Source organism: Acromyrmex echinatior, chromosome 16 (genome assembly GCF_024713525.1).
Source record: "Acromyrmex echinatior isolate Ae372 chromosome 16, ASM2471352v2, whole genome shotgun sequence".
Taxonomy (NCBI): domain Eukaryota; kingdom Metazoa; phylum Arthropoda; class Insecta; order Hymenoptera; family Formicidae; genus Acromyrmex; species Acromyrmex echinatior.
The window spans coordinates 2,141,271-2,154,762 of record NC_141867.1 but is presented as its reverse complement, the minus strand read 5'-3'; the positions used below and the strand labels follow the sequence as shown (position 1 = coordinate 2,154,762).

Sequence of the window (13,492 nt, the reverse complement as noted above, 5' to 3'; positions counted from 1 at the left end):
AAGCCCCCAGCCGCCGGCAGAGCGCATGGTCACTGCGTTCCCCGTTTACCACCCCTTCGTACTTCGCGTTCTCTCGCCCTCCCACCTGTTCGCCATCTCTTTCTCTTTCAGTCCTGCTTCCGCCTCCTGCCTTTTGACTATACATTTCTCTCTCTTCATTGCACACACATGCGCATACAAAACGTTGACAGACACGCACATACCCTTATACACGCATAATTTCTTTTTGTTCTCTTCTCCTTCCTTTCTCTTTTCCCTTTTTATCCATTTCTAAAATAATAACTAAATTTATTTGCTTGTTCCTCTCATTTTCGTTCGTTATTTCTATTTCTCTCGTTCCTCCCCACTTTACAGCCGATGAGTTCCTCTTTCGCGTGGCCTATTTCGACATTACTCTGGTCATTCGTCTCCCTCCACCGAGGCGATTGTTGACGCCCCCATATTGTCTCTGTATCATCCATTCCCTCGCGATCCACCCCTTCTCAAATCTGTCAATTTTTAATAGAATCGACGGTATCTGTTTATTTATTTTTTTCCTTATTCCATGTCAGTACAGATATTTTTTTATCATCAGTAATCAATTTATGATTTTATGCGATTATCAAATAAAATAAATAATAATAAATAAAATAAGCTTCTTCTATAATTTTAATTAATAAAGTTGAATAGAACGAATTGAGATTTGTTGAAATTGAGAATTGTCTCGCAATTTTGTATCTAAATATAAATACGTTTCTACGCTCTTAACATTGTCAAATATAGTGTAGATCTTTTTAGGAAACAGTAAAAAAGAATAAGAGGGGTGAATCGGTTTATAATTTTCGTCTTAACGCATAACACACGAACATAATCAAGATTCTCCGACTTTAGCCGCCTGGGAATGGTGCGGAATTTACTTCGAGGCTACAAAGGAATGCAAAGATCGCGAAGAATTCTCTATATGAGTCGTCAACGCCCCTTCGGCTCTTTATTAAAACGGCTCTTATCGCATTCCAGAAACAAAGATAGCGCCGATATATTCGCGCGTCATCGCCATCTATTTTCGACATTCGCGGGTTCTGAACATTGGTCAACGAAGAAACGCGAGATGGAAATTCTTCCATTGCGCGTGAGTGCGTTATATTTGTTAAGAGGCAGGTAAATAAACGAACCAACCTCCTTCGCGCGGTGGACTTCCCAGAAAGTCGTTCTCGTTGCCAGTTTGCCACCTGTAGAGTCGAACGCGAAAGCAATATAGAAATTCCAGGCAGGAAGTGAATTCACTTGTTGATTTTAGGAAACTCCTGAGGAAAACACACGAGGTGCAACTTGTTGCTAAAGGAATCATCGCTAATCAGTTTTAGCCGTAAAGTTTTATATAGGGATGGATGGTGGGTGATTAATGAAGTAAGAGAATCTGGAGATAGGAGATTATTATTGAAATAACGAGAGCATCCAAGTAGATCGAATTAATATTGCCTAGGGTCAACTTCGTCAGCGATCTCTTCGTTAATTATCTCAATTAATAATTTTAGCGTTTAAATTGAGGATAATTTAAATTATCGTTACACTCGCACGCGCGTGTATAAATATTTTTTATAATATTATTAGGTAAAATCAAAATCGCAGGTGATATTTTTTAAAATATATTTCCGTGGATCTGAGGAAGTATTAAAACGTGCATTTATTGTAAAGTACATTATATGATTTGTAATATCAAAACAAAAAGATTAATATTTGTGAATGAGAAACAATTAAAACCCCCTAGGAGTTTGTTCCATTTTGGGGTTTATTGACTTGATAATCTTGATAATCAACTTGATTTGGAGTTTATTTTAGTACAGCTTCATTTTTTACAAAGATCCAATTTCACAAAGGACGAACGATGACGAGGAATAAACGACGATGTTCCTTACTTGTAACTCACGTTATTCTGTCAGTTTACAGTTCCGTTACTTTTTGAATAATACGTGTATAAAATAAATAATCAAGCTATAGTTCACGTCTTTTTCGTCGGCTTGAATAAATCTGATGATTGAATCCTACAATCGGCTGTCATCCAATGACATCTATATAACAGGATAAAAGATTATATTAACATTCTACTAATTTCTTAATATTAGCATGACGATATAAGATATTAGGTACAAAATTTTCAGTGCACATGTTTATAAAAGTAAACAGGTTAAAAGAATTTAATTATAGATCTTTGAACTTCGCAAGTTAGGAATTAATTTCCCATCTTCTGATACCTTATTTCTACACTGAAAGAAAAAATTGGCAACAAATTAGATTACAAAAAATATGTCATAACATTTTTAATTGGCTGCTGCAACTAATTAAAAATGCTATGCCATATTCAGCCAATCTTTTCTTTTAATGTACCTTTTGAATCCTATACTTTAATAAAGCATCAAATTATCCATAATTTTCGACAAGTGCACAGCAAATGCGTGAGCGTCATCGAACACAATAGGTGCCAAATAGTGCATTGTACGGAAATGGAGAGGTTTTGCAAAAGTTTCATCTCCTCCTCAGTATATAGGGAGCGGGGATTGAGAGAAAACGCGTAATTGAATGATGCGCACCCCGGGTACTCGATGAATAGAATTCAATGAGTCGACACTACCTGCAAATGTACGGGGACGTCGCGAGTTACGATCTTAACCCGGCCTCCCGCTCGACGTCTTCGCCACGAAGATCGACGTAGTCTTGTCGCGAATTTAATCTTCGAGACGAGGCAGCGGCTGCGGGGTGATTTCATCCCTTCGAAAGTTCCGTCCATTTTGAGGAACCCAGCTAGCTTCTATCTGCATCTCGAATCCGATTCGCCATTTTGCGTTGCAGCAAACACATAGATTCGTCGAGTCTCATGTCAAACGTCGCGTAGAGAAGAGATGAAATAAAATGTAAGGAAGTAAGGATTTAATCTATGTATGCTGCATCTCGCAAGGAACATTGCCGTTGTACTCCTCGAGATGTTTTCACATAAAAAGCATGGTTGCGTTAAAAGAGGGCAGGGCCCGTTTGATTCGTGTCACTTCTGCCCGCTACGATTTTTTCGAGATAGTTTGCCTATCGAATGACGTTGCTCGTGGCAACTGGCAATCGATCTCGCAGCACGTGCTAATTCACGAGAAGCTTTAACCGTTCAATGAGTTCAATCACGTCATCCCACAAAATCATTAGTCTTTACATCCCCTCACATCCGTCACATCCCCTCGATCGTGTTAGGACGAACGAAACTAAGCACATCAGTGAGATAATATGGTTGAGCATTGAAATTTCAAGATTTTCGATAAAATTTGTGTATTTTAGATTATGGAATAAATTGGCTTTTGAGGTAAATTTATATTTCTTTTGATTATGAAATCAGATTGATTTGAATAAAAATAACTTATACATAATTGAAGAAACGATTTTGTTTAATTTTGATTTAGCTAAAAATTTAACTTTACATACAGATCTAAAAATAATTTTGTTGGATCATCAAAATAATTTTGTAGAAATCTCAAGCATGATAAGCATCAATGCTGCAAAATGCCATTCTATCAACCAGTTTGACGTCCTATATAATTATTGAGATAATCTAATAAAATTATTTCAGAGATTATTAAACATTTAAAAAAATAAGCTGATAACATATCAAAAAGTAATCAAGCGAACTATAAATATTTTAAGCAGCGGATAGGTTCCCTTCAAATTGCACGCTTCTATGAGTTTGGCAGAAAATCAACATCTTGTCAATCGACAGTTAATTTCATATTGAACGATTTTTAATCTCAAGGGAGAAAAGCGAATTTGATTTGCTCTCGATAGAGAGAGAGAGAGAGAGAGAGAGAGAGAGAGAGAGAGAGAGAGAGAGAGAGAGAGAGAAAGAGAGATGGACAAGCGCGCGTCGGGTCGCAATTTTTAATTTTTCAGACGATAGTGGATAGCTTCCCACGCGAGAGATGATGTCGATTCGCCGCGGCATGGCGTCGATGGATTTCATTAACTCGAAGAACCCGCGCTTCGTTCAACGTTGAACGAACGAACGAATGAACGAACGAACGAACGAACGGTGGTATGCGAAGATGACAACGCGCACTCTCGCGGTCGGTCTATCATTCCGCTGAAAATCGTGGAATTTCTTTATTGTTCGCTACGGCATCGAGGGGTTCTGGGCTTTCCTTACCCCTCTGGAACGTCTCTCTCTCTCTCTCTCTCTCTCTCTCTCTCTCTCTCTCTCTCTCTCTAACTCCTCTTACCCTGGCGCCCTATCTCTTGCCCGCCACCTTCTCGTACGAGACGACGCCGTCACCCGCAGATGCTGCTCTCAACCCTGCACCACTATAATTAATACGGCAGCGAACGTTCTGGGAAACGCAGTCTCGTAAAGTTAATTCAATTCGCGCGAAACGTAAGCGGTCTCCGGTTTTTTCCAAGGGGTGTACTTCCTCGAAGGAGATACGAAAGACTTCGAAAGGGCGCTCCTCATGCGCTGCAGCGAGGATGTTGCAGCGAATTGAAACTTTAATCGCGTTTAACGTCGGATTACTCGGCGTGAATAACATTTTTCGTTCAGGGGAGGGAAACATGATAGTAGGTGAGGTAATTAGGATAGGATAAAATAAATAGTAAAAGAAAGTGATATATTGGATACTATATTAGGAAAAATTTTGTTCTATATGAACCAAAATTTTATTCTAACAAAAAAAATTTAGTTGAAATGTATTGAACAAAAATTTTTGGTTAAAATGTAAGGAATAAAATTGTAATTTTACGTGAACTTTTTAACGTAAATTGTTTAGTTTTTTTTTTGAGATAAACAAATATTTTTATTATTTACAAAGCGAAGAAATTATTTTACAAAAGCAACTAAATTTTTCGTTACATAAACAAATTATTTAATTGCTGCTAAAAATGCCTCAACTAAATAGTTTTGTTAAGGGTACTAGATTTTTTTCCTTAGTGTATAATTGAAACATGTACTGATTGTGATAGTACATTTAAAACATAGATAAAAGATAGAAGAGTAATAATAAGGATAGAAAAAATAGAGAGATAGGAAGTAGAACAATAAGCAATTATAGTAAGAAAGCGTGTGAGGAAAACATGGATGAGTAAGGTATACAAATAAAATATTAATTGAATTAACTGAAATTCTGATGGAAAATAATAATCTAGAATTATGATTAAGTCTATTAGATTTCTGCTTAAATTTACTAGAATTCTAATAGATTTATCCAAGGAAATTTTGAATGTTATTTATCTGAAGTAGAGAGAGTTCTAGTAGAATTCCAGTAGATTCAGAATTCTGGATCGTTCATTTTTCATCAGAATTCCAATTAATTCAACTAAATATTTTTCTTCGTATAGGAACAATGTTTGCAAACCAGTCCCTAATTATTAAATATTTGAGAGAACAAAATTTTTTAATATTTTTCTTCTTTCGAAATCTTGTTCTCAAACAAGATCCGTGATTTAGACGATCTCCAATGAATCGTTGCTAGTATATGTGAGACTCTACAAAATTGACATGCTATATTTTACTCTCTGCTGTATGTCACCGGGTAAGAATTAAAAAACCAGCTTTTTAGAGTCGGTTTGGCATTTATGTCGCCGTGTTTTTTTATCTTTATTTATAATTCGCGTTCGGGTAGCGTACTTTACGAAAAAGAATTGGATGAAATCCGGAATTGACCATCGGTCTTGGAAACACTCTTGCCGTCCTCATGAAAGGCAATAAGCTCACACGATATCCTACGGCGAATCTACGAGCTTGTCGTTTATCTACCGCATCATTTCCCATCGTTTTTCTTTTTTCCCCCCGTTTCTTCGTTTCCTTAAATTCAATCCATGCGGTGTCCACTTCCTCGAAAGTTCTTATCCCATCTTTTCCATTTCAAATTTTCATAGATTCCGTAAACGACACAACTTGGACAAATCTATAATTTCACTCTAAACAATAAACGACGTAATGCTTAATTATTTTTATATTAATATATACAACACATTTTCGCGATTTTACAATACCGATATCTTACAGTATCGCAATAGAATAATATGTAAAATAGAAACATAAAAATTTAACGAAATCTGAACGTAAACACGAAGAAAGTTAAATTAAAATGTTTTTATCTGGATTTTTCTTTCTTATGCAAATATATATATATATATATTCCATTCTCTCGTGATTCGTTGAACCTTATTCTTATTGCGTAAATATGGTTTCTCTTGCAAAAGAGAACGCAAGTCTCGTCCCGCGGCAAAGCGGCGAAGCCGCTTTATTAGCCGAAAAGTAAAGAAGCCACGTTTCTGCGAGAAGTTGCTAGGCTTGCTCGTTAGTACAGTAATACCGAAGAAATTCTATTGCCCTCGCTATCGACTATCACGTCCAACTCTTCTTCCCAGTCCGCAAACTTCATCGCTGAGGATATCTTTTTACTGACGCATTTAATCACGCTCAATACATACATATTCAAACGTAGAGCAGATTAACGTAAAAGCAGATTTCATTGATTTTTCGGCTTAGCGTCTTTAGCGATTTGCCTTTCTGATTTTTTATCATGTTCACATCGTCTATCCTCAATATATCATATCGTGCATTATCACATCAGAAATGAATGTGTAAATGAATGCAGTTTAATTTGTTTGCTTATCCTTATTTCGTATTTTTCGCAGACAAAGAGCTTCATCTTTTTTTTATCTTCTCTTTCATTATTTTGAGACTTCTTTTAGAAGCCTCAGAAGAAATTTTTCTATCGTCTACGGACTTGATTTTGTAATTCACGCATATCTCACACGGACTTTCCTCGATTTTTTCACGGGAGATGGACAGCGCTCCGTTAACCGTATTTCTCGTGATGCTGCACGGTAACTCTCGACACGTGCGAACTGAGGGTGTAGCTCTCCGCAATGGAAAAAGAAAATGATCGATGCTTAGCTTAAGCCAAGAGTTACATCGAAAGCCTTTCTCTCTCCGACATTTTCCTCGGATTAGTTTTGCGGAGGTTAACGCCTGCCTCGTTACTTTAAGCAATCACAGCAGAGCTGTGAAGTGTCTCCGCAGCTAAATCTTCCGAAGTTGTCAACGTTGTAGATAGAACAGACCGTATAGAGTTCAAAGCTAATCTGCGAAAAAGCCCGTCGTGTCTAACGAGTCCTCCATTTGCTTTCACTGTGTCTTATTTTCCTCTAATTGCGGCATACTTAAATATAGGAATTAGTAAATGCTAATGAAGTGTATCAATAGTAATCAGATCTTAATGTATTCATTTCCTTCTGACTTGGCCCACAAACAATCACTGTCACAAACACTACGAAGGGGGACTTGCGATGAAAATTAAATATATTAAGATTTATTAACAGATACATTATATACATTAACTTTTTTATACTCATTCGATCCATGTATTAACGTTAACGTTGTATCAATCGTAAACATTAACAATCGCACAAGTTCTATTTGATACATACATATTTAATTGTCTTCTATTGATAAAGTTGTCAATTCATACTGCGAATCATGGTGAAAAAGGACGCCGCAGATGATACCATCTAAAACATAACGTCTTATCATTTGCGAAATGATTGACTTGACCCCTGATATTGTTTAGATAAATATGACTAAAAAGCTGTAAAAAATACAAGATAAAAAATTTATAGGAAAAAGATCTTACACTCAAAAAAGTGATCTTGCAGTTATAGCGAAAATTATAAATTATCTAGTATGAAAAATAAATAATATCAAAATAGATAAATTTATCTATTAAAATAGATAACAAGTACTGCGATATTGGGTATGTATTGCATCTATTTAAATAGATGACAAAGGTAGAATTTCGATTTGTGCTAAACTGCTAATTTTCTATCAGATACAAAAAACAGTTACAATTCTAGCTGAAACAGCATAATATTTTTTTTGCGTATACATTAACAGACAAAGTTATCAAATGCTACATTGAAAGAAAAGATTGGCTGCTGCAGCAAATTAGATAGTAAAATATAGCATAGCATTTTTAATTGGTTGCAGCAATTTTTAGTTGCGTTAGCCTATCGAAATTCTATATTGACATGACGGATAGGCTAATGCAATTAAAAATTGGAAAATTAGCTAACGCAATCAAAAATTGGTCGCTGCAGCCAATTAAAAATGTTATGCCATATTTTACCATCTAATTTGCTGCAGGCAATTTTTTCTTTCAGTGTAGAAAAAAGTAAATAAAATATTAGTAAGAAAGTTATATGTTGAGTCAAATAAACCTAAACAGACACTGTTAACAAGTAAAGCATGTTCTTTGCATGTAACAGAAATACATACGGATGCGAATGTTTGCAAGGATAACGGTATAATGTGGCCGGCGATTAATTGTGCTGGTTTTTGAGATCTCATTACAATAATATTTACAGATCTTTTTAGTTGATACGGAAAACGATACCATGGCGTGAAGTACATCGCTCTCGCTATATCTTGGCTCTGAAACAATCCAATAGCGCTATTGTAAGCTGCAAGATAAATACAAGTAAGAAATTAATAAAATATAAAAAGATGTTACGCGCAAGAGCATTGAGAGAATTAGGTGTATGCTTTAAGCGCCTTTTCTACCTGTGAAAAGACATAAAAATGCACATTCTCAAGTTTTAATGACACATGTTTGTGTTATGCTTTATGTTCTTATACTTGTTTTTAATGAAATATGACATAGCGAAGATAGATTTTATTATAGATCTTAAATTGTTTCAAGTTTTTTAAAAATACTTTACAATTTTATTTTTGAAGATTGAAATATTCCTTATCCTAGAAAGTATTCTGTAAGATCAATTATTTCATTCATTTATATCATATTTCTTTTTTATTGAATCTTCTATATATTTTAAAGTTATTGAAAGCTAATTAATATATTTAATTATGTATCTCTTTAACATACCTCCATCACGAGAACATTCGCCGCCCAATTACTTAAAAACAATTGAATCATTGCAATAAACAGTTGTGTTGCATATTTAAATTTGTCAGGATCATCCTATAATATTGACACATAGCTGGTAATAGTTAAAATGTTTATATACTATAGAATAGCAAATCAATTTATTTACATATATTTAAATTGTTTTATAAAATTAAAATCCTATCATTCAGATTCTAAAAGGCTGAAAATTATTATTATTTTTTTAAACAAAATGAAAAAAAATTTATAAAAACTTAAGTTTGTCTTGAATAAATGATGACTCAAAATTGCAAGATAAATTAATAATACATAAATAAAAAGATAACTTAAATTCTTACCCCCGCTAATTTAAATCCCACGAGAGAAACATTGTACGTACTGCCGAGCAGTTGCGTCAAAAAAATGCTGGTGGTCAGGTTCTCGACTTCTTTGCAAAGTCTATTTAAATAACATATTTCGATTAATTAAATTACTTTTGCAAGCAAGAAATCTTTTGTTAATCGTTTTTAAAAGACTCGAAAAATTTAATAAGTCAATCGCAATTAATTTTTTTAAACAAGAATCATCTTTGTCATTACATTATTAGAAATGTAACCACGAGCTTCCTTTACATGTAAATGAAGCTCGTGGTTATGAACGAAATTAAATTAATAATAAATGATTTAACTGAAAATTAAATTACAGTAATTACTTAAATATAATGAACGTGTATAAAATTTTATGAAAAGTACATTAAATTTCATAAATCTTTATGAAAAATACATTAAATTTTATATATATATACACATATATACTTTTTAGTTCTAAATACGTTAAATTTAATGTAATGTCGCGAAATTAAATTCAAATTGCGTAACTTAAAATTTAATGAAATTTAAGAATATTTCTAACAGTATACTTACTCAAACATCGTTTGATGATAGTATACGCAGGCTTCGAAATTAGATTTCACGTGATTTTTCGTGTCGTTTCTTTCACGCATTATTTCAAGCGATTTCATGGAAACTGAACATGATCCTTTTGAACGTACTCGGTTGGGATCGTTTAGATGCAAAATTCGCGTATTAAGGACTTTGAAGTGTCCGCAAATGGTCAGGATAAGCACCGGTCCAACCGTATCCGCACCGGCGCAAGTGAGACCGACGTGTATCATGCTGCATAATTGCGCGATATACATTACTTCGTAATAGGGTGACCGATGAACTTCCACCGGACAGATGTACGGCAGGGTTCTTATCGTCGCGTTTAACGCGTCATCGTACTGTCCCATGAAGAGATTCGCCAAGGCGTAAAAGAAGATCGTGAAAGCGCAACTAAATAGATAGTAGTAAGTTAAGTGTCTCGTCGGTTTCACGTAATCGCGGACGTGCTTTTTCTCAGTCGCGTTTAACATCGTCCAGAGTTCCTCGCAGGTCGCCAATAATCGCTGAAATCTACTCCGAAATAAGAGGAGAATCGTGAACCGCGCTTGTCCACCCACGAGGGAGAGTATCATCGCGAATGACTCCATCCAGGTGTCGAGGTAGACTGTATGCAACACGAATTCGTATGTGTACAGACCCGCATATGCGAACAGACAACCGTACGCGATGGTTATAAGGATGTTTTGCAAGCTCGATTGATGGATACTCCCGTTTTCATAGGACACCACTCCGGAGAGTCTCAGCAGCGCGATGTTCACGCGGATGACACTCGCGAATGAATTGTCCGATACCATTCTTAACCGGAAGTAACTGAATGATGGACTGACGAATACAGTAGACACGAGAACTCGAATCTCAGCAGTGTCAACTCAATCGAATCGCGATGAAATCGCATCCGTTTTCTGTCTTTTGCTTGGAAACCGCGAGTATCGGTAGATCGCCTATAGAATTCGTAAGAGACTATAGAATTTGCACCTGCGCAAGTCTCGAGCGTGAACACGAAATAGCGTGTCTGTGCTCTGTGATTATTTGTGAAATAATTAATTATTCCCGCTGCGAAAAGCGTCCTCCGCAAATTTGCTGGCGAACTTTTGCCAGCTGAAGTATCGGCGAGCGAGCACAACGAATGAATAATTGATATTTATCTTGAAGCCGAGATTGAAGCTACGATGGCGTGACGATGCAGCGTGCAATTCTGCTCGAACAGACGGGTTTAAGAAGTTGCGCTAAACATAGGTTTTTTGTATTCTTTCTTTCCTTGCGTGGAATTAACAAAGACTGTCGCGGTGCTTGAACCGAGAGGGTTTCGTGCACGTAATTTTATTCTCTAGGGATATTATTTTTATCTTTCTATTATTTTCCTTTTTCATTTTAATGTTTACGATACATTTGAGTTACGAGAATATCTGAGTACCAATTATTAATTTTTTTTTTCTTAAACGGAAATGAGAAAAACGAAATTTTTGTTATAAAGGAACAAATATTTTTTACTTTTCACGTTCCTATCTTAAGGAAAAAGTTGTATGATCGCTATCCTATTAGATAATAAGATATTGTGGCGAAGAATGGAAGAAGTCTCGATATTAATTAACTCAATCGTTTTCATTAGTGTTAATGATCAATGTCAATGCAATTGTTTTTATATTTACAACAGCGTCTTTTGGAGCTTGGTACTTCCTTTTTGTTTTTTAAATTTTTAAAATCAATTTCTGTGCGTTCTACGAATATTTATATTTAATTCTAGATATTGCGACAACGAAAATAGTAAAGCAAACAATCAAGGCCGGTTGTCACAATTTTTGATCAGTAATTTTTAGAAAAAAGTGAATGTATGATTTTGAAATATTATATAAGTTAATATACTTACATCTTTTAGATATTAAAAAAATTATTACTCTTGAATTCATCATTGTATAATATGAATAAGTTATTTAATTTTAAATGAAGCTGCAAAAATGTGACAATTAATCCATGTTTTGTGTTGATTATCATACGTTCTAGGATTGACAATTTGTTGTGGATAACACATATAAAAAATACAATTTTTATTTTAATTTCTATCACAGTCTATTTCAAGTCACAGTCTCAAGTACAGTCTTAAGATGTCACGAATCAATTAAAAAGCTACATTACATCTATAAAATATATTACTTACAAGGTTTTAAAATAAGGATCGATTATGAATACCGATCTAAATCTATTTATTATATTTGATTTTTGTTCGTGATTTTGTTTGTGATTAAGGACTATAAATGGACTGTATGGATAAAGACTAGGCATCTAATGCGATTTGCTCAGTAAGTAACAGCTCGACGTGAACGAGTCTTCTATGATAAATTACTAACTGAGTCAAAGAGATCTCAAATATTTATTCTTCGTTGGTAGTGCAGCCTAAATCAATAATTGAAAATGCGCCACGCTAGCATAAAATCTATTTTAATATTTTATCAATTTGTATTGAAAATATTATTACATATTTATACAATTAAAGTAGTCATTAACAATTAAATTTCAATAATCGTATAAAAAATAAGGTGGTTTTGCAATATTAGAAGTTAAAATTTCTTAATCACGTTTCTTAAAATGTTAATTTCGTTGAATTTAACAAGAATTAATTAAACTTAGTAAAAATTTAAACATTTATTTAATCTGATGGCGGTAAAATATTGATTTTATTTCACGACGCAGTATAGACTTCCTAGATGGCAGCATGTCGATCTAATAGTGTTATCATAAAATGTTCTGTCACAATATGACTAAACTTCATTTTTGTACTTTTTTTAATAAAAGAAAATATTTGATTACTTGGATTTAATGAGTCTCCAAGTTCAAACTCAACACACTTGCACTGTGAATACTTATGTACATTTATATGTATTGTATTCATTTATATCATACGTTTTTGTGATTTTTTTCATAAACGTTTGAGATAAAGTGAAAATTATTTAACTTAAGACGATTAGGAACAATAAAATAATGCAATAAAACAGCATGGCTCATATACATATTTAACAATGAGATATAAATGGAACAAAATAGAAGGAATTAATTATCTTTATCTACGTTTGTGTGTTTAAGAAAATTATTAATTTTTTAAATAAAAAAGACTATAATATTTAATAATACAATAATAAAAAATATAAAATGTATATAAAAAAAATTTCACAATAGTAACGTTTATTATTCATAAAAGTCACCATTAATGAGAGTAGAGAGGAAACATAAGAAAAGTAAAATTTGTGATTGGAAGGCACTTTTATTTTTAATTTACTTAACTTGCAATTACTTTCATAATAACAAATTAGCAAAATGAGTTATTATACAATATTATGCATAGATACAATACAGATACTGCTAATATTAATATTATTACGCGGTGACAAAAAGTACATTAAAGCGATGATATAGAAGAGTTTACATTTCCAACATCATTAATCTCGCTCAAAGTTCAATCTCCGTTACTTGATTGTTATTCAAGAAAAATCCACATTGTTTTTTTCTCCTTTATACAAAATGTCTATTTTTTCCCCCCCTCAAAGATACTCGATGCTAATCCATTAGCGATAAACAAGAAACCCCTAATACATTAAGAGGCATCATATACCGTAATCAGCAGTACTGATCAGTTAGTGTCATTAACACCCTCAAGAGTATCTT

The 13,492-nt window shown here is 34.0% G+C and overlaps 1 protein-coding gene across 3 annotated transcripts; it reads right to left on the bottom strand.

Moving 5' to 3' along the window:
* Positions 1-7,340: 7,340 nt before the first annotated feature.
* On the bottom strand, positions 7,341-10,990 carry LOC105142930 (odorant receptor 49b). 3 transcript variants are annotated; one of them, XM_087414402.1, is made up of 5 exons: positions 9,815-10,987; positions 9,251-9,350; positions 8,892-8,987; positions 8,372-8,440; positions 7,341-7,521 (listed from the first exon to the last, which is right to left on the bottom strand). In XM_087414402.1, the coding sequence occupies exons 1-5, from the start codon at positions 10,627-10,629 to the stop codon at positions 7,471-7,473; spliced, it is 1,131 nt and encodes a 376-aa protein (XP_087270528.1). In that variant the 5' UTR covers positions 10,630-10,987; the 3' UTR covers positions 7,341-7,470. The 3 variants fall into 3 exon arrangements, with proteins under 3 accessions (XP_087270528.1, XP_011049140.1, XP_087270530.1); XM_011050838.2 differs by having other exon boundaries at positions 8,285-8,440; positions 9,815-10,884; XM_087414404.1 differs by lacking the exon at positions 7,341-7,521 and adding an exon at positions 8,520-8,569 and having other exon boundaries at positions 9,815-10,990.
* Between the last annotated feature and the right edge of the window lie 2,502 nt (positions 10,991-13,492).